Below are 20670 nucleotides of genomic sequence, written 5' to 3'. Positions count from 1 at the left end.
AAATGGCCAATAAGTACAAATGAAAATGCTCAACATTACTGATCATTAGGGAAATGCAAATCATAATTACAATGAGATACCACCTCACCCAAAATAACAAGTGTCGATGAGAATGTGGAGACGCTGAAACCCTTGTACACTATTGGTGGGAATGTAAGATGGTTCAGCTGCTGGGAAAACAGCATGGTGGTTCCTCAGAAAATTAAAGACGGAATTACCAAATGATGTGGCAGTTTCATTCTAGGTATATACCCAAAATAATTGAGCACACAATCTCAAAATATATTTGCACACCTGTGTTCATAGCAGCAGCATTCACAATAGCTAAAATATAGCACCTACATGTCTATTAATGAATAAACAGATAAGTAAAATGTGCACACATACAGTGGAATATTTAGCCTTAAAAAGGAAGGTAGTTCTGACTTAAGCCACAGCTGATGAAACCTGAGGACAATTATGCTAAGCAAAATAAGTCACAAAACAATCAACACTGAATGACTCCCCTTATAAGAGGTACTGAGAGTGAGATCAGAGACAACTGCGGTTGCCTGGGGCTGGAGGTGGAGGAATGGGTGGTTACTGTTTAATGGGTATAGAGTTTCAATTTTACAAGAAGAAAAGAGTTATGGAGATGAATGGTGGTGATAGTTGTACATCATGAGCATATTTAATAGCACTGAACTGTACATTTAAAAATGGTTAAGATGGTATATTTTCTGTGTATTTTATGACTAAAAAAGTAAACAGTAATTTAAAGTAAGGAAGTTGAAACATTTTTAGGGAAGCAGAAGAAAGACAGCTGTTTCATATAAATAAATAAAATGTAGATTATTGATGTCACAACCATTAAGTGTTCTGGACACAGAAGTCAAAAATAAAAAGGTCAGCTCAACATTAGCATCTTGTTATTCACAGCCCCGGTTAGTGGGAGGGGTGGTGAAGAGGCAGTTGGAAAGTCAACAAGCTGAATTTTTTGGCAGAATTTTTGACGGTTTCTTTAGGAGAAGGCACAGAATTTAGAGACCACACCTGCCAAGAATGAGGGCACCCTGATAAACCCCAATGTTCAGTGTTGGAAATTGAGAGGGCTTACCATCCTAGGAGAACAGTGAACTAGAAATAGACTAGCATTTCCAATGACAGAAGACCAGTTTCACAACATCTAAATCTCTGGCATTGGATTAAGGTGACCCAGGATTGCTAATGCTCCAGTCACCAGCCAGAGCAAACGTAAGTCATCTCTGAAGAAGGAGAACATCTCTCAGATTTCAACTTACTTTGAAAATTTTTCCTACACATCCTCACACCTATTATTTTTATAGCCAAACTTAAGACCAAAAAAAAAAAGCTTTATAACAAGAGAAATTACAGAAATAGACTTCCAGTGGAGCCAGATAATGAAGTCACAAGATTCAAAGTTCAAAATAAATATGCTTAATGTGTTGATGAAAATAGAAGACAACATGAGAAATTTAGCAGAAAACTGAAACCAATTTAAAAAGTGCATGGATCGTTTTAGAATAGAAATACACAATACACGTACTGCTCAGCCTAATGACTTTCAGACTGAAATGTTCAGGAGATAAAGGAAGAAAATAGAAGGGAAGAACAGGAAGAAACTAAGTTTACATTTTTCATTAAAAACAAGATAAGAGACACACCATCAGCAGAGGAAATGCACAGGCACTAGCTAAAATCTGCTTCAGTGTTTTCACCACAAACCTCAAGGAAACATGACCTCAAAGAAAACTCAGGAACTGTCCATGAGAAAATGGATTAAAATACTTGAGCACAGGTTCAGACCTTCCTCTTCCACTGCAAATTCATGGGAATAACAGAAAAGAAATGCATTAAAACAAAAAAAACTAATAGTACCTAAAAAAAAAATAGAGAACTTCACTGGACAGAAATTACATGGATGCTTTAAAGGACAGAGGCAGATATGAAAAGACTGAAAGAAAATTAATCAAAGCTCTAAAAACAAAAAAGGTCTCAAAGTGCGGAGTGGCCATGCACTCCCTCCAAGCTTGGAGGCATCCGGTCCGGGGGCAGCAGAGGCTGCGGGCTACCACCGGGACTGGTTGGAATACGTATGGAGGAGGAGGAGCCAGCTTTACAGATGAGTCTTGCAGTTGGCAGGACAGGGCCGTCTTCAGGGAGGAACTGTGAGTGACCTGGGAAGGGGAGGCAGGGCCTGGTGCCATGTAACCCTCTTGTACAGTAAGACTCCTGCCCAGGAGGCCACCCACTGACACCCAACTCCGACAGTTTGTCTCACACTGGCTCGTGTGATCTGCGGAATCAGGGACTGACACACTCATCAGCAGGCTAAGGGGAGTCTCAGAACAAAGATGAACACCCAGCCAGGAATCATCAAGCTTTAGGGGAAACCAACAGCATGAAAAAGCCTCCCTAAATCTAACAAGCAGAAACACAGTAGCCAAAGGGAAGACTTAAGAAGATAATTTAAGGAAATAAAGTTAATATTTTTGACAGATGGGAGAACACTTAGACATGAAAAAAAAAAACACATTCTTTGAAAGAACCACTTATGGATCTTACAGAGGAACAAGAAAGTTGTCAAAATTAAAACCCAAGGGCTGGACAGTGGCCAAGATAGCAGAACAGGAAGACCCTAAACTCACCTCCTGCTACAGACACACCAAAATTAAAACTACTTACAGAGAAACTGTCTATGAGAATGACCTGAAGACTGGAAGAAAATCTCTTCCACAACTAAAGACATAAAATAGGGACCACAACAAAATGAGCAGGAATGCAGTACAGTCAGAGCCCAAACCCCTGTGAAGGGGAAGGGGACCCACAAATGGAAGGAACAGCGCAGCTGGAGAGGTCCTCCCTGAGGATTGAGGGGTTTGAGCCCCACATCAGGGTCTGCAGCTCAGGGAGCTGCACTGGGAAGATGAGCCCCCAGAGTGTCTGGCTTTGAAAATCAGTGGGCTTATTTTGGGGAGAGCCAGAGGGCTTTAGGAAACAGAAAGTTCACTCTTAAAGGGTGAATGCAAAATCTTGAACATTCCAAGCCAAGGTACAGAAGCAACAGTTTGAAAAGAGCCTGGGTCAGACCCACTTGCTGATCTTGGAGAGCCGCCTGGAGAGGTAGGGTACACTCTTCCTAGGGATGGAGACACTGGCAGCAGCCATTTGGGGGAGCTCATTCTACCACAATAATACCTGCACCGGTCAGCACCAGTTTGGAATCCTTTCTCTAGCCTATTAGCACCAGAGACCAAGCCCCTCTGGACCATGCAGACAGCTAAGTTAGAATTTCAAAAAAGTTAGAAAGGCTAAAGAAGAACCGAAGAGCCGAGGAATACAATAACTGAAATGGAAAATATACTAGAGGCATCAACAGTAGATTAATGACACAGAGAAGGGACCCAAAAACTGGAAACAGATTAGAGAAAATAACACTGGCCAAGCCTAGGGGGAAAAAAAAGAATTTTAAAAAATAAAGATAGTTTAAGAGACCTCTAGGACAATATCAAGCATACTGACACGTGATATGGGTCCCAGAAGGGGAAGAAAGAAAAGGACAGAGAACTTATTTGAAGAAATACTTGCTGAAAACACCCCTATCCTAGGAAACAGATAGCCAGGAAGTACAGAGAGTCCCAAACAAGATGAACCCTAAAATGTTCACACTAAGACACATTATAATTAAAATGGCAAAAAATAAATAGAGAGAATCTCAAAAGCAGCAAGAGAAAACTACTCTTTACATATAAGCGAACTCCCCTTAGACTACCAGCTGACTCTTCAGCAGAAACTTTCCAGGCCAGAAGGGATAGCACAACATATTCCATGTGGTGAAAAGGGAAAAATCTACAACCTAGGATACTCTGCTCAGCAAGGTATCATTCAGATATGAAGGAAAGATAAAGAATTTTACAGACAAGTTCAGCACCATGAAGCCAGCCTTACAGGAAATGTAAAAGGGGCTTCTCTCAGTGTAAAAGAAAAGGCCACAACTAGAATACGAAAATTAAAACAGGAAAATCTCATTAGTAAAGGCAAACGTACAATAAAGGTAATAGATCAGCCACTTACACAGCCTGTAGGAAGGTGAAAAATCAAAAGTAGTAAAACCATTGATATCCACAATAAGCAGTTAAGTCTAGATCATTTAGGTGAGCTTTCACAATTCTATATTGCCTAGTAAGCACCACCCAGAACAAGGTAACAGCACATTTCTCTGTTTCTTTCTGTTGTTTGCAGGTGATGTCTTATACATCTACTCTAGATGTAACCTCTATTCTGCATTATTTTACCCCTAGTTTAATTTCACTTGTTGTAAAATTTGGTATAAATGAAATCATCTTGTAAGTACCGTCCTATTAATGGCTCCTTTCATTTAGCATGATGTTTTTGAGATTCCTCTATGATATTGTATGTTTCAGTAGTTTGTTCTTTTTTTAACTGAAGTACAGGCGATTACAATGTGTCAATTTCAGTGTACAGCACAGTGTCCCACTGATGCATATACACCCATATATTTGTTTTCATCACTTTATTACTGTTTATTACTTCATTATATGAATATACTACAATTGCTTTGTCTGGTCACCTTTGGTGAACATTTCAGTTTCCAATTTTGACCTATTTGAATAAATTTGCTATGAACATTCATGCATAAATCCTTGAAGATACGTGTTTTCATTTGTCCTGTGTAAATACCTAGGAGTAGAATTGCTGAGTTACAGGGTAGAGATATGCTTAACTTTATTGGAAACTGCCAAACCAGTTTTCAAAGTATTTCTACTGCTTCATACATTCCCATCAGCAGAGTGTAAGAGATTCAGCTGTTGTACATCCTGGTCAATATTTAATGCTTTCAGTATTTTTCATTTTAGCCATTCTCTTGGGTGTCTGGAAAATATCTCATTGTGGTTCTAATTTTATTTCCGTCCTGACTACTGATATTGGCCATCATTTCATGTCCTTCTCAGCCATTTGTAAATCTCCTTTTGTGCAGACTTGTTTAAGATTTTGCTCCAAACTCGTTCTTTCTAAATATTATTTGTTTCCATTGTTTGATTGAACTGAAATCCACAAAATTGAACTCCCTATTTATGATGTTTAAATTGTCTCAAATTTGTTTTTATCAACCAGCCATGTTATCAAAGACATGACTGACTTTGTACAATTTTGTGCTAATGGGCCAGTATTTTCAGTGACCTGCTATGTTAGCCAAATTTTGGTTATTTATGGCAGGAAGAATGGACAGGACTTCTGCCTTTTCACCAGAATTGCTCAATGGTCAGGAACCATCCTGGTGCCCGAGTCACAGGTGCCCTTAAGACATCATCTCTCTCTCCCCTCCTCCTCTCTACCTCCCAGAGCTCTTCCCAGAAGAGTACAGACCCGAGACCTGCTTCCTAACTACGGGAAATTTAGGGGACCTAAATTTTGCAGAACTCGGAGATTTGAACCATTTATCAAGTCATGGGGATTCAATGCTGTGTAAGAGAGAGGTCTACCCAAAGTTGCAGGCAGGGGAAGGTGGATTTCCACAGTTAATTAAGGATGCAAGTCCTACATCTAGGGTCTCTGGGCAAGGCAGGAGGTTGAGCACGTGGTGGATTCGGCACAGAGTTTACAGAGAACCTACCCATATATTTCCCCTCTAAACACTGATTACAGAAGGATGGCGATGTTTGTCAAATTGTAATAGAAGATGTTGATGAAACCACATTAATAATAGAGAGAGAGGAAGAGCCAAAGCATCCACCTTCACCCCCTCCACCAAAGGTAGGCTGACAGAGGCCCTCAGACTTGAGGGGGATCCCAACCTGCACCATGTCTGATCCAAGTCACCCAGGAGTGATGGGTTGTCTTCCATGTGGCCCATAGCTTGGGATGATCAGGGAATTTGTCGCCCAAAGCAGGATACATTTGTGAGTGAAAGATGGTGCTATGAATTATTGCTCAGGAACAACCACCATCAACTGAGAATGTCCCAGGCCAACCAGGATGAAAGGTTGTCAGATAGGACCTAGAACGAATAGGAACTGACTCACCCTTGTTATCCTTTCGTCTTAGTTCCCTCTCGGTCTCAGAAAGGTGGGTGTGACTGAGACATGGAGACTTGGTCGTGGGGAGGAGAAACCCTGACAAGTGGGAATCAGACCATGCCAGGCTGGGGAGGGGGTGCTGAGGGCTGTGTTTAGGGGATGCATAGTCAAGTACATGGTCAAGAAACTCAAGTCTAGAATTCGGGGGAGGGGGCCGGGTGTTTACATGAGTGGCTGTATGTGTGTTAACCGAAGTCGAAGGTATGATAACCAAAAGAAGTACAAGTCAAGAGTAAGTGAGAAAGACTCCAAACTGTGTGGCGCAGGCAGACTTCTGACACTATGACCTGACAGAGGGGGAGCGCAGGCTGTGCACTGGAGCTGGAGTCAGGCATGAAAGCAGAGCAAAGGATGCCACTTGTCCAGCTGTGGGCGAGGGCTGAAGGAAGTGATATGCATCCCAGGTGGGTGCTCAGGCCCAGGAACGTGATAAACCTTTGACCCATAGATCATGGTGTTCTTGTGTAGACTGGCCAACCAGGGCCACGTAACCAGGTGACAGCTAGGGCAGGTGTGCCCCAGGTTTCAGATGAGGTCCCTAAGACTCAGAGTTCCACGTCGTGTGTCTGTTAGCCAAATGTGAAAGAAACGGGACACCTGTCTGGTCTTCTGGCTCCAGCCAAGGGTCTGCCCAGTGCTCCTGAACTTCTGAGGAAGAGGCCATTCTTGATGAAGGATCAGGACTCCTTCCTGGCTCACTCTGGGACTGAGGTGTGTCCAGAATGTCCCCTGACTGTCCCTACTTTTTCCTTACAGGCCCCTGACAAAGAGCTGCAAGCAATAAAGATCCAGGCCTGGTGGCGGGGCGCCCTGGTGCGCAGGACGCTGCTGCACGCGGCGCTCAGAGCGTGTATCATTCAGTGGTGGTGGAAGCAGAAGCTGGCAGAGCTGCTGGAGAAGAGGCGGCGGGCTGCACTGCAGCAGGACATGCGGCAAAACTGGGCAGTGGTCAAGCTACAGTCCTATGTCCGCATGTGGCGCATCCGCCTCCGTTACTGCCGTTTGCTCAACGCTGTTCGCATCATCCAGGTCTACTGGCGCTGGTATACATGTCAAAACCGTGGCTTTTTCCAGGGCAGCTATGAACTCACAGCAAGTCGGCTAGGACTTGAGCTTGAGATCTCTCTGGGTTCAAAGATCTGTCAGATTACAGACTGCATCCCCTTCCCAATAAAGAACTGATCAGGTCGGCTCCAAAACTGTGTCACCAGGTCTCCGTCAGACAAGCTCCTCATCTCAGTGAAGGGTCAGGGTAAATGACGGCAGATACTGGGCATCTCACAGGTCAGCTCTGAGGAAGCAGTGGGAGTTGTCGGGGGCCCCATGTGAAGGAGGATTCTGAGAGCCAGGGGCTGGATGAGTGGGGCCTGGGATTGATTAGTAATGTCTGCCATGGGTAGGAGACTTGGGGTTGCAGGGCCACCAAGTCAGCCAAACTCCAGGGAAACTCCTTCACAGTATCATCTGTGCCCCCTCCACCACCACCACCACCACCAGTTCTGCAGCATGAAGGCCTGGGTCATCTGATGCTCTGAATCAGTGTCTTCCCATTAATATTAGAACAGGGCTCATTAAAGCAGATTTCTGGGCACCATTCAGCATTTCTCATTCAGCATATCAGGTTCTCAAGAATGAGTATTTCTAACAAGGTTCCTGGTGATGCTGCAGATCTAGGGAACCTCACTAAGTTAGAAACACCTCTAGTTCTTCCCCTTCGAAGTAGGAAAAGCTCAGTTTCTGCCTCGTACAAGTCTTTCCCCTCAGTGTCTCCTTTAGTACTCATACAAAACAATTTGACACTTTTTGGAAAAACCCATTTCAATTATTTCCCTTCTCAAGGAAATGGGCTGTGAAGCTGGAAATGCCACGCTCTAATCACGGACTGATCTTTTCTATGACCAGCTTTCATTGTTAGTCCTTCTAAGAGCTCACCCAGAGTCACCTCATGAGAACAGATGACACGTCTGTCACCCAGGAAATCACAAGAATTTCAGGAGCTCTGTTTCAGGATCCAGTTCAAAGACCAAATATTAGAACAAAAGTTGCTCTTAGTGCTCTTATCACTTAAGAAATTACACAGGTTTCAGGAGTTCTGTGCCAGGGTCTAGGGGCAAAGATCAATATATATTTTCTATTATCTCACAAATCTGTTATAACTTGGTGTAAGAAATAATCAAAGGTGAAAGGGACACATCAAAAGAACAGAGACCAGCAGGAAGGGCTCCCAGTGGCCAAATCTTGGTCATTTTCAGCACCAAAGCTATTATGATGACAGCAGATTATGACCTATTGAATTAAATATGAACCCATCAGTTCACACTGATACAAATTAATATTTGAAAAGTTAATGAGAAGAGAAATATCTTCCTTACAGTAGAAAGCAGCTAATATATGTACGAAAAATTATGGTATTAGAAATTCACCGCTTAGAGACAACTATAGTAATAAATAACTCAGGCAAGAATCATCAAGAAATGCTAACCTGAAGGTGTGGCCAAGACGGTGGCCCAGGAAGACCCTGGCTCACCTCCTCCCACGGGCACACCAAAATTACAACTATTAACAAAGCAGCTATCTATGACAATGACCTGAAGACCAACAGAAAATATTTTTCTACAACTAAAGATATAAAGAAGGAACCACAATGAGATGGGTGGGAGGGGTGGAGACACAGTACACTCAAGCCCCAAACCCCCGGGGGACAACCCACAAACAGAAGGAGGACAATGACTACAGAGCTTCTCCCCAGGGTGTCAGGGGTCCGAGCCCCACACTGGGCTCCGCAGCCCGGGGATCCTGCACTGGGATGACGAGGACCCAGAATCGCTGGCTTTGAAGGCCAGCAGGGCTTGTGTTGGGGAGAGCTGGAGGGATGTATGAAACAGAGACTCTGTTCTTAAAAGACTCATGAAAAATCCCACGTGCTCTGACACCCAGCACAGAGGCAGTAATTTGAAAAATATCATCTTTTCCATTTATCATCCACCACTCGCTTTTGTTTTCTATTTAATTAATTTTAAGGTTTTATTTTTATTTTACTACTTTCTAGATTGATTTAGTCTCTCTCCTTCCAATTTCCTATAGTGCACTGAAGGACTGAGACCTGAATCAAGGGGAGACAAAGTGCCAAGTCTGAGAAGACACGAGAGAGCTGTCTGGAGACAGACTGCCACAGTCCCTCCCTCCTGCTCTCCTGGGTGACTGGGAATGAGAAAGGACATGGTTGGGGCGCCCTAGAGGACAGCCTTGGTACACAGTGGCACTCACCTGCAGTTCCACATTGAGATCATCAACCCCTAAGGGAGGGCAAGAAGGGGCACTGTGTCTCCCGTCCCCAGTAAAGCTCTAACCTGATCTCATATGTCTCATCCTCTCCCCCAACCTAATGGAAATTTGAGGACTTAAGCCATGCTGCCTCCTCTCCTCTCTGCGAGAGAACTTCAGTGAGGTTTTCCCCTTGTGCCCATGGACCCTGCTCTGGAATGACAAGGTCCACATGCTACTTACTTAGGTGTCTAAAAAGAAACTGAGGTCCTACTCTACCCTGACACATAACAGAGCCACAAGTCCCAGTTCCGATCCCAGCCCCATTCCTTTCTTCTCACCGGGGACCTGAGAGACAGGTGGGTTGCATCTTCCTGGAGACTCTGGGTACCTCTGCACATGACAACAGACCCTGAGGCTCTTCCCTGTCAGCCTGGGGTTGCGAATTGGCTGCCATCTCAGATGCCTCAGACAACGGGTCCTTGGCAATCACCTAGTGAAAAGGCCAATGTGTAGCTGACTTGCTGGGAGCAGGGCGGTGCAGCCCCACGTGAAGGACGGGAGGCCGGCCTTAGTTTCAGGTGTCACTGGACATGCTGATGAGCAGGTGATGCCCCTGGGGACAGGTAGAAAAGAGGACTTCATGGCCCTTTAACTCCATCTCCACAATTCCCTGACCAGAACACCCCCCGACAGATGTGCAACAAACAGGGCTCCCTCTCATATTACCCCCAACCCTACTCTTGTCTCCATTCTCACTCCCGTAGTCATGCTAAAGCAGTGCTACTCAATACTAATTTCTGTAATGATGGAGATGTTCTGTATGCTTGCTGTCCACTGTGCTAGCCACTACCCACACATGGTTGTGGAGCCCTTGAAATGGGCCTGGTGCAACTAAAGAACTGAATTTTTTATTTTAATTTAATTTAAATGGATTTAAGTTTAAATAACCGTATGTGGCTAGTGGCTATTCCATTGAATAGACTGGCTCTAAACCTCACCATTACCAACAATTATGCTATTGTCCAAATTGCTTTTTCTGGTGTTCCATTCTCTTTTTACTTTATTCTCTCCTTCCACTTCACCTTTCAAAGATCCCTAATAGAAGGTTCCTTCAGATGGGATAAGGTCTTCCAGTCCACTGATTCTACAAAAAATGTTTTACAGCATCACACCTGAGAAGCCCCTGTATCTCTGTTTACCCAGTTAAGATGCTGTACTTAATTACTGTAAACTCTCTCCTGCATAACTTGACTTCCCTTGGCCCTCCCTCTGCAAACTTGTATGGGATGAACTCAGTCATCCACCTGCTCTGTGCCTGCAGAAGATGGAGCGAGGCTAGAGCAACAACCACGAGGGGTGGCCTCAGCTGATATTCGTGACGGCAGGTCTCCACTATACAACTTTCCCAAGAAATTTCTCTAGTGTCTTTGCATTTCTTTCTTCTGAGTTGAATAATTCATATCACCTCCTCTCCCAATGTCCAATTCCACATCTTCTCCCCTTGAACTCCATAACAATGATGTATGTCACCACACACTTAACTGAAGAAATGGGAGCAGACTGGACCCCCATCTTCCTACCACCTCATTTTCCATCCCAGCTCCATCTGGACCACACTTGCTGCCTTCCCTCCAGTTGGAACACATGAAGGGTCTTTGATCCCATCAAAGCCTAACCCCCTCCACTATCCTGTGCCATCTCAAATACGTGATCCTGCATTCATAACCCCACTATCCAAATGATCAATGTCTGCTTCTCCCATCTTTAAAAGATCTGATGTCAATTTCTTTTCCAGTTCTCTATTTCTTCTCATGGTATAAAACATGCCGTCACTGTTTCCACTTCTGTTCCTACAATTTTCTCTTCCACCCATTCCAGTCATGCATCTTCCCCTCTCACTCCACTGAGACTGCACTGATCAACATCACCAATATTCCCACTGGCAAAATCCAATGCTTATTTCTCTGTTCAGACCTTACGCATCCTCTCTACATTAGGCTACGGAGTTAACTACTACTTTTTACTGAAAAACATAATTTACAAAAGGCAAACAAAAAAAGTCATACCACTTAATTCAGAGAGAATATCTCTTTGATAGGTGAGACCATCGTAAAAATGTAACATCAATGTATCATATCTTTCAACATCCACAATAATTCCTTAATATCACAGAATCAGTATGTTCCTTACAACTGACCTTCAGGAGACGTAAAGCAGAACTCCCCTGGGCCCCTTTGTAGTCACCCACTACTCTACCACCCAACCCTAGCAACCACTCTGTACCTATTGTGTTCCCTTTCCCAGAGTGTCACATAAAAGAATTAATAGTTTGTAGACTTTTGAGTCTGCCTTCTGTCATTCAGCGTAATGTGAGTGAGAGCTCTCGGTGGTGCTGTGGGTATTCACTTGTTTCAATTGCTGAGTGCCATTCTGTCACACGGATGTATCAGAAGCTGTTCCCCACTGAAATATCTTGGAGTGGTTTCTAGTTTGGGTGATTACAAATTAATCTGCTATGTATACTTGTGAACAGTTTTTTTGGGTAATCTAAGTTTTATGCTTTATTTGGTTAAAAACCTAGGAGTGGGAGCTTCCAATCTGGCACAGGATGGTGTCAACTCACTTTTCTCTTCTCCTCCCCTCTAAATATAAAATAAATATTCTGAAAATAATTCAACAGATTATCATAAAAGGACTTTGAAATACGGAAAATGGGAAATCAGCAGGAATCTCAAGATTTTGCAAAGTTTCCTATATGAATTCCTTGGGTTTTTGTTTTATGTGTCATATAATTCAGACCGGACAGTAGAGATGTCTACAACCTAGAAACACAAAGAGGCATAGGGAAAACAAAACAAAAGAAACAAACAGAACAAGAAAAGCATGCCCTCTCTGGTTAAAAGAAGGAGAAGCCCAGCAGAGACTAAGCAGGGAGTCCCATACCTAGTGACAACATCCAAATGAATCTCCTACGGAAGTGACTCCAGTGCCCATATGAGCCAACCATCCCCGTGCCCCACCCCCACCGGTAGCAGCAGTCATGATCCACACACAGCAGCAACAGTAGAACCTGCAACCCATCTCCTGCCCCAAACTACACAGAGGGAGAGAGGGCATTCTCCTGTTCCTCAGCATCTCCTGGCCTCCATCCGTGGCAGAGGGCAACCCAGACCCAGCAGCCCCTGCCTGTCCTTCCAGCCACGGGAGACGACCCGGAACAGGACTCTCATCACCTTCCACCCAACAGCAAAATGCAGTCCAGGTAGCCCCTTCTCTCCTCCAGGGGCACCAGCACAGGTAGAGTGGGAAACCCACTGCAACCAGGTGGCCAGAGAACAGGTCAGGGTATTGCTGTCTACCTCAGAGGTCCAACATCCTGAACCTTCCATCTAATGACAACAGGAGACCCAGGAAAAAGCCCTCCACCTCGCAGGTGACACCAGAAAGGATCCAGCAGAACCAAAAGAATAAAGCAGACCAGAATTGCATTGAAGGAGCCCAGAAAAGAAAATTTTCATTGGAAAAAGAGTCCACAAAAGGAGGCCAGAATCCACATGCTAAATCTAAACAGGATGCTGCCTTCTAAAAGAGAAGGTTTACATAGCATCAAAAGCCTCCACCATAATATATAATATCCAAAATGTCCACCATACAATAGGAGATCACTCATTATACCAAGAACCCACAAAATCACAACTTGAGTGAGAAAAGACAATCAACTCATCCTGAAGTGAATCAGATCTTAGAACTATCTGGCAACAATTTTAATGCAATCCTCATCAAATTGCCTCAACACGTAATTACAAGTTGTCTGGAAACAAAAGAAAAAATAGAAAACCTCACTTAAGAAATAAAAGTTAAAAAGAACAAAATGCAAAGTATAAAACTGAAAAAACAATTACTGAAATTTTAAAAAGACTTGCTAGATGGGCTCAATATTACATTGGAGACAACATAAAATAAAAATTTTTAAACTTAAAGGTCAGGGGGAGGGTATAACTCAGTGGTGGAGTGTGTGCCTAGCATGCATGAGGTCCTGGGTTCCAATTCCAGCAACTTCATTAAAAAATAAATAAATAAGATTAATTGCCTGTGCCCCCCCAAAAGAAACACACTTAAGGGTAGATCAATAGAATTACTCAGATTGAACAATGGAGAGAAAAACCGAAAAAAAGGTGAACAGAGCTTCAGGGACCTCTGGGACAATAACAAAAGATCTAAACATCTATATCATTAGAGTCCGTGGAGAAGAGAAAGAATGTGATGCTCAAAAAGTACTGGAAGAAACAATGGCTGAAAACTTCTCAAATTTAGTGAAATACATAAACCTACAGATTCAAGAAGCTGATCAAGCTTCAAAGAGAATAAACTAAAATAAATCCATGCCAAAACACAGCATCATCAACCTTCGGAAAACTAAACACAGAAAACAATTTTGGAAGCAACCAGAGAGATACAATGCACTCACTATAGGGAAAAATAATTTAAGTAATTCAAAAATACCTGAAACAGTCAAAGTCAGAAAAAAAGTATCCCATTTTCAAGTGCTGAAAGAAAACGACTGTCAAACTCAAATTCTTTATCCCCCAAAACCATCCTACAGGAATTCAGAGGAAATAAAAACTTTCTCGGACAGAGAAAATCTAAGACGATTTGTCACTAACAGATCTATCCTTAAAGAATGGCTAAAAGAAACAACAGAAAGGAAATGATAACAGAAGAAGGCTTAGAACTTCAAGAATGAAAGAACAGTGGAATGGGTAAAATTAGGTTTAATGGACTATCCTTCTCTGAGATTCGTAAGTCACACTTGATGGTTGAAGTAAAAATTATAACATCTGTTTTGGTGCTCAATGTATGGAATGAAGACTTGAGGCAATTACATTTTAAAAGTGAGGAGGGTGAAGGGTCAGAAGTAGAAGCAAAGTTTCACTACTTCACTCCAAGTGGTAAACGTCAGTGCAGGCTGCGGTAAGTCATGTAAGTGCATGGTGTTACCTACAGCATCCACTCAGAAGTTATTCAAAGTCATATATTCAAAATCAATATACATTTTAAGATATGGAATTCTAAAAACTGTTTCAGTAACTCACAGAAATCCAGGTAAAGAGAAACAGAAAATAGAAAACAAATAATAAAATGGAGACTTAATCGTGATCAATAATTACTTTAAAGGTTAATGGTCTAAGTACCCCATTTAAAATACAAAGATTGATAGATTGCATTAAAAAACATAACCCACTACATGCTGTCCATAAAAAATTCACTTCAAACACAACAAAACAGGTAGGTTCGAAGTATAATGATGAAAAAAGATGTATCATGCTAACAAATGTTTAAAAAATAGTAATAGACATATTAATATCACATAAAATAGGCTTCAGAGCACAAAAAATTAATAAAGATAAAAAGGGATATTACCCAATGATAAAAGGATCGATGCACCAAGAAGACATAACAATCCCAATTCTGTATGCACCGAACAACAGAGTTCCCACATATATGAAATAAAACTTGACAGAGCTGAAAGAATAGAGAGAGCCACCACAATTATAGTTAGGACTTCAACACCATACTCAGCAATCAATAGAACTACTAGACAGAAAAAATTAGAGAATCTACAAAAGAAGTGAACAACAGCACCAACCAACAGGGGTTAACTGACATTCATAGAACAATCCACCCAACAGCAGAATACCCAGCAACCAAGGAACATGCACCAAGATAGACTCATCCTGATTCATAAAACAAACCTCAACAAATTTAAAAGAATTTAAATAATAGAGTATTTTTCTGACATAATGGAATAAAAGTAAAATTCAATAACAGAAAGATAATAGGAAAATCTTCAAACACTTATGTATTAAACAATATGCTTTTAAAAAAAAGGATCAGAGAGGAAATGTCACAAAATTAACATACAGAAATCAGTTGCATTTCTATACACTAACAACAAAATAGCAGAAAAAAAGTTAAGGAAACAATACCATTTACCATTGTACCAAAAGGAACAAAATACCTAGGAATCAAGCTACCCAAGGAGGCAAAACACGTGTACTCCAAACACTGTAAGACCCTGATGAAAGATATTGAAGGTGACATAAACAAAGGGAAAGATGTACCCTGTTCTTGGATTGGAACAATCAATATTGTTAAAATGGCCAGACTACCCAAGGCAATATACAGATTCAATGCAATCCCTATCAAATTACCAACGATATTTTTCACAGAGCTGGAACACAAAATGTTAAAATTTGTATGGAAACACAAAAGAGTCTGAATAGCCAAAACAATCTTGATAAAGAACGGAGCTGGGGGAATCATGCTCCCTGACTTCAGACTCTACTACAAAGCTACAGTAATCAAAACAATATGGTACTGGCATAAAAACAGACACATAGATCAATGGAACAGGATAGAAAGTCCACAAACACACCCACCCACTCATGGTCAATCACCTATGACAAAGGAGGCAAGAATACACAATGGAGAAAAGACACTCTCTTCAATAAGAGGTGATAGGAAAACTGGGCAGCTACCTGTAAAAGACTGAAACTCAAAATGGATTAAAGACTTAAATGTAAAACCAGAGACTATAAAACTCCTAGAGTAAGATGTAGGCAAAACACTCTTGGACATAAATTACAGCAATATATTTTTGAACCAGTTCCTGGAGTAATGGAAATAAAAGCAAAAATGAACAAATGGGGCCTTATTAAACTTAAAGCTTTTGCACAGCTAAGGATATCATCAAAAAAAAAGACAATCTACAGAATGGGAGAAAATATTTGCAAATGATGCGACTGACAAGGGACTCATTTCTAAAACATACAAACAGCTCATACAACTTACTATCAAAAGAACAAGCAACTCAATCAAAAAATGGGCAGAACCTAAACAGACATCTCTCCAAAGACAACATCCAGATGGCCAACAAGCATGTGAAAAGATGCTCAACATCAGTAATTGTTAGAGACATGCAAATCAAAACTACAGTGAGATATCACCTCACACCAGCAGAATGGGCATCATTAAAAAGCTACAAACGATAAATGCTGGAGAGGGTTTGGAGAAAAAGGCCCTCCTACACTGTTGGTGGGAATGTAAATTGATGCAGTCACTACAGAGGACATTATGGAGTTTCCTTAAAAAAAAAAAATAGACTTACAATATGATCCTTCAATCCCACTCCCGGGCATATACACAGAGAAAAATTAAATTCAAAAAGACACAGGCACCCCAACGTTCATAGCAGTATTATTTACAATTGCCAAGACATGGAAACAACCCAAATGTCCATCAACAGATGACTGGATAAAGAAGGCCTGGTATATAAATATACAGAATGGAATAGTACTCAGCCATAAAATAAAATAATGCCATTTGCAGCAACATGGATGGACCTGGAGATCGTCATTCTAAGTGAAGTAAGCCAGAAAGAGAAAGAAAAATGCCATATGATATCACTTATATGTGGAAACTAAAAAAGGACACAAATGAATTACTTATATTTATAATTTAATGATTGATTTCTTTATATGTGTAAGCACATTTGACTGTCCTTTATGATTGGATTACTGCATTCTGTTCATTCTTATTTTGTGGTTGGTTTTATTCCTTTGATAACTATGCAAGTGTAAAAAGTTAAAGCTCTAAACTGTTCTTAAAAACAATGAATAGTACACATATGTTTATTTTTTAAAATATGTGCAGTATATTGCATATGTGCATTTACATGCACTATGTTGTCTGTGAGTCAAACTGTATCAATTTTACCTAGTAAATCTGAAAAATGAAAAAAAGTGATTTATGCACCACCATTACAGTATGAGAGCATTCTGAATTTGACTATATATTTGACTTTACCAGTGAGTTTGACACTTCCATGTGTTTCCAGGCTGTTTCTGAGTGTCCTTTCATTTCAACTTGAAGAACTTCCTTGAGCATTTCTTTCAAGGCAGGTCTAGTGATAAACTCACCCTGCTTTTCTTTGTCTGCCCTTAATGTTAATCTGAAGGATAACATTTCTGGATATAGTGTTCTTGGTTGGCAGTCTTTTCTCTCAGCTCTTTGAATACATCATCCCATCCCTTTCTGGCCTACAAGACTTCTGGGCTAGACACAGATAACATGGCAGGGTGGGGCATGGGTTTCTTCTATGGAATTGTTGGGCAAAACCTTCTTACTATACTGTCTCATCTAAGCCGAGGGCATGGAATTCTCCTGGACTACTTTGCAGACACTAATGAGCCCCTTTCCCCGCCCTGGGTTCATAACTTGTCCCTTCCATGGATCTGGATGGCTGCTTCCTTGATGAACTGCTCTTCTCCCAGATCTCTTATTGCACCTTCAGGATATGTCTGGACATGTGGCACTCCCCACAATGAGGGCCCAAAGACAAGGGCACCCCAGGGCAAATGTGGCCCCTATGTAAATGCTTAGCCTTATATCAATAATGTGTGGCACGAGGGAGCCTGTACATAAGGACATTTGGACCCATTCACAGTCACAGTCAATCAGATTAACACTGGCAGGAATAGGACGGGAAGGGGGATAGGCAGCTCCATGGGGAAGCTTTGCCTACTAGGAGGTAACCCTAGAAATTCAGCACTTTAGAAACACTAGCCCTGACCACTGGAAGTGCCCTAAATAGACTTTCAGCTTCTTTAAACTCACTGGTCAATGCAGTCATGGACAACGGATTGGCCTTGGATTAATTGCTGGCCAAGAAAAATGGCGTCTGTGAGGTCAGAAACAAAACCTGCTGTACCTGTGTCATTAATTCTGGCCAGATCCAGATGGACATCAAAAAGATTTATGAACAGGCATCATGGTTACACCACTACAACCAGGGGTCAGACCCTAATGCCATCTGGTCCACCAATCAGAGCACCATCCCTAGCCTTACTTGGTTCCTGCCCCTCCTGGGCCCAGGAATGATCATGCTCCTTCTCCTACTCTTTGGACCCTGCCTCTTTAACCTCTTGGTAAAGTTCACATCTAACAGGTTACAACAGTTCCATGTCAAAGTTCCATCCTGCCTCTTGGACCCTAGACCAGGCATCCAAAGATTTTTTACTCTCTGATAGGCCGGGTCCATGCCCCTACTCAGCCCTGAAGCAGCTACACAAGACAGACTGTCACCCTTCTGCTTCCCATAAAAATATGACAGTAAAATCTCTTCGGGGGGAATGAGGCAGGAGGGAAAGGGGCGAGAGACAAACGTTAGATAAATGAAGAGGGGGCACCACTGTTGGGGTGCAAAAAAACTGTCCAGAACCAGCTGAAACCAAGGTGGCTTTTAAAATAGTTCGGTCATTGACCTTTAGCTCATTATACCTTCACTGTAACACTCAAAACCAGTCCTCTTTATACCAAGACACCTCTGAGATAGATCATAAAAGGATAAAAAGTGGGCAGTCACCCAATGCCTGGAAAATCCCCTTCTTTCCCTGAAATAGCAAGAATACCCCTCCCACTCATTAGCATATGAAATTACTTAGCCCCTAAAGATCTATGACCTCCATGCCCCAGGCCGCTCCCACTTTCTGAGATGGTCCACCTTCTGCCTATGGAGTGTGTATCCCTCTAAATAAACATACCTTTGCTTTTCTGTTTTGTTTTTTTTTTTTTTTTTTTTAGTATTACAACTTTATTTTATTTATTTATTTTTGGTAGTGGGGTTATTTGATTTATTTATTGATTTATTGATTTAAATGGAGGTACTGGGGATTGACCCCAGGACCTCATGCACGCTAAGCCTGCACTCTACCACTGGTTCCCTCTTGAATTCCTTCCTGCAGGAAGCTAAGGACCCTCATTTTGTGGTCCGTCTGAAGGACTCCTGCAGGTCTCAAGATGTGAGGTTTCTCGCTTTTGCAACTATGAGAGTCCTTTACCCTCCTTGTGGATCTCGACTAGCTCTGTGGGATAGGTTCTCCTCCGCAAAGCGCTGGTTCCCGACTCCCTGCTAAATTCCAAGCATCTCTGGGAAGGTACGAGGTCCTCTGGCAGGCTGAGGTCCTTCTCCAGGACAGGCTAGTGGGCACCCTGACAGCACAGCCCACAGGGACCCATTTAATGCGCTCCCCTCATATTCCCCAACTTCAATGCAGCATTAGCCTGCGACGCCTGGACACAGCTGCCTAGGCCCGGGGAAGCTCAGGGCTGCACAGGCCTGGGGGGTCATTTGTCCCTCACCTGCCTACACGCCCTGCTGCCTGCAAACCTTTATTTTTCAAACAGGAGGCAAGTTGAACTTCCGGCCTGGGTACCTCCTGTGTGCCTCCAAGAGACAGAAGAAACACAAGCTGCTGGGCCATGAACACAACACAGTGATGAGGTAATTAATCCACCCGCCCCGCAGGACTCATGCAAAAGGTTACCTGCCCCCCAGGAGCTCACAGGCCAACTGAGTGAGGGAATGGGAAACTCCAAGGAGGCGGCCTCCTGCGTGCAGGCTGTGTCCCAGGCACACATCCCTATTTCAGCCTCATGAGACGCGGTTTTTCTCCCCGTCATTTGGACCACGGAACAGAGACTTACCGGGAGGATAAGGCGCTGAGCCAGGAAGCTGAGCAGTGATCCTGCAGGCGGTCCGGAGGGAGCCCTCGGAGGCGCGAGCAGGGGGCAGGCCAGGCAGGGGTCCCTGAGGCCGTCTGGTTGGTGCCGCAGCTGGTGCTGGGGGAGGATCTGCTCAGGCCTCTCCCAGCCACGCAGCCCCTGCTGCAGCCCTGGGATGTGCCCGGAACGCCAAAGCGGAGCAGCAGAATCCACCGCCCAGCGCCTAGCCAGCTACCCGGCTCCAGGCCAGGCTGGGCCCGCCTCTCCACGCTGCTCGTGCCGCTGAAGCGTCGGCTCCACCCGCCCGGAGAGACCCGGAGTGAATTCAGCTGTGGCCACCCGCTCCTGTCCCACCTGGGAGAGAGGTGCTGGGGGGAGGGAGGCTCCTGCAGAGCCCAGCTCACCCGCCTGCGCTCAGAGCCCACTCTGGGGGGCTCCACAGAGCCACGCGGATGGCGCTCGGTGTCCAGCGGCTCACATGTCCTGAGATGCAGCACAGAAAACCCCGTGCAATATGTACAGTGGAATAATACTCAGCCTTAAAAAATGAAATAACGCCATTTGCAGCAACATAAATGGACCCAGAGATTATCACACTAAATGAAGTCAGAAAGACAAAGATAAATACCATATTATATCACTTATATGTAGAATCTAAAATATGACACAAATTAACTTATTTATAAAACAGAAACAGACTCACACAGAAATCAAATTGATGGTTACCAAATGGGAACAGGGG

The 20670-nt window shown here is 43.0% G+C and overlaps 1 protein-coding gene across 1 annotated transcript; it reads left to right on the top strand.

Annotated features, from left to right (window-relative positions):
- The first annotated feature begins 999 nt into the window (after window positions 1-999).
- On the top strand, window positions 1000-7280 carry LOC105088090 (IQ domain-containing protein F5). The gene is made up of 2 exons (XM_031471148.2): window positions 1000-1874; window positions 6877-7280. The coding sequence occupies exons 1-2, from the start codon at window positions 1829-1831 to the stop codon at window positions 7278-7280; spliced, it is 450 nt and encodes a 149-aa protein (XP_031327008.2). The 5' UTR covers window positions 1000-1828.
- The last annotated feature ends 13390 nt before the right edge of the window (window positions 7281-20670 follow it).

The sequence above is a fragment of the Camelus dromedarius genome, chromosome 17 (assembly GCF_036321535.1).
Source record: "Camelus dromedarius isolate mCamDro1 chromosome 17, mCamDro1.pat, whole genome shotgun sequence".
Lineage (NCBI taxonomy): Eukaryota > Metazoa > Chordata > Mammalia > Artiodactyla > Camelidae > Camelus > Camelus dromedarius.
This window is presented reverse-complemented; position numbering and strand designations above follow the sequence as displayed.

Coding starts and splice junctions, on each gene's coding strand:
- LOC105088090 (XM_031471148.2), top strand. CDS start 1,829: ATGGGAATAACAGAAAAGAAATGCATTAAAACAAAAAAAACTAATA. Junction 1,875..6,876: donor TAAAACAAAAAAAACTAATA/GTACCTAAAAAA, acceptor AAGAGCTGCAAG/CAATAAAGATCCAGGCCTGG.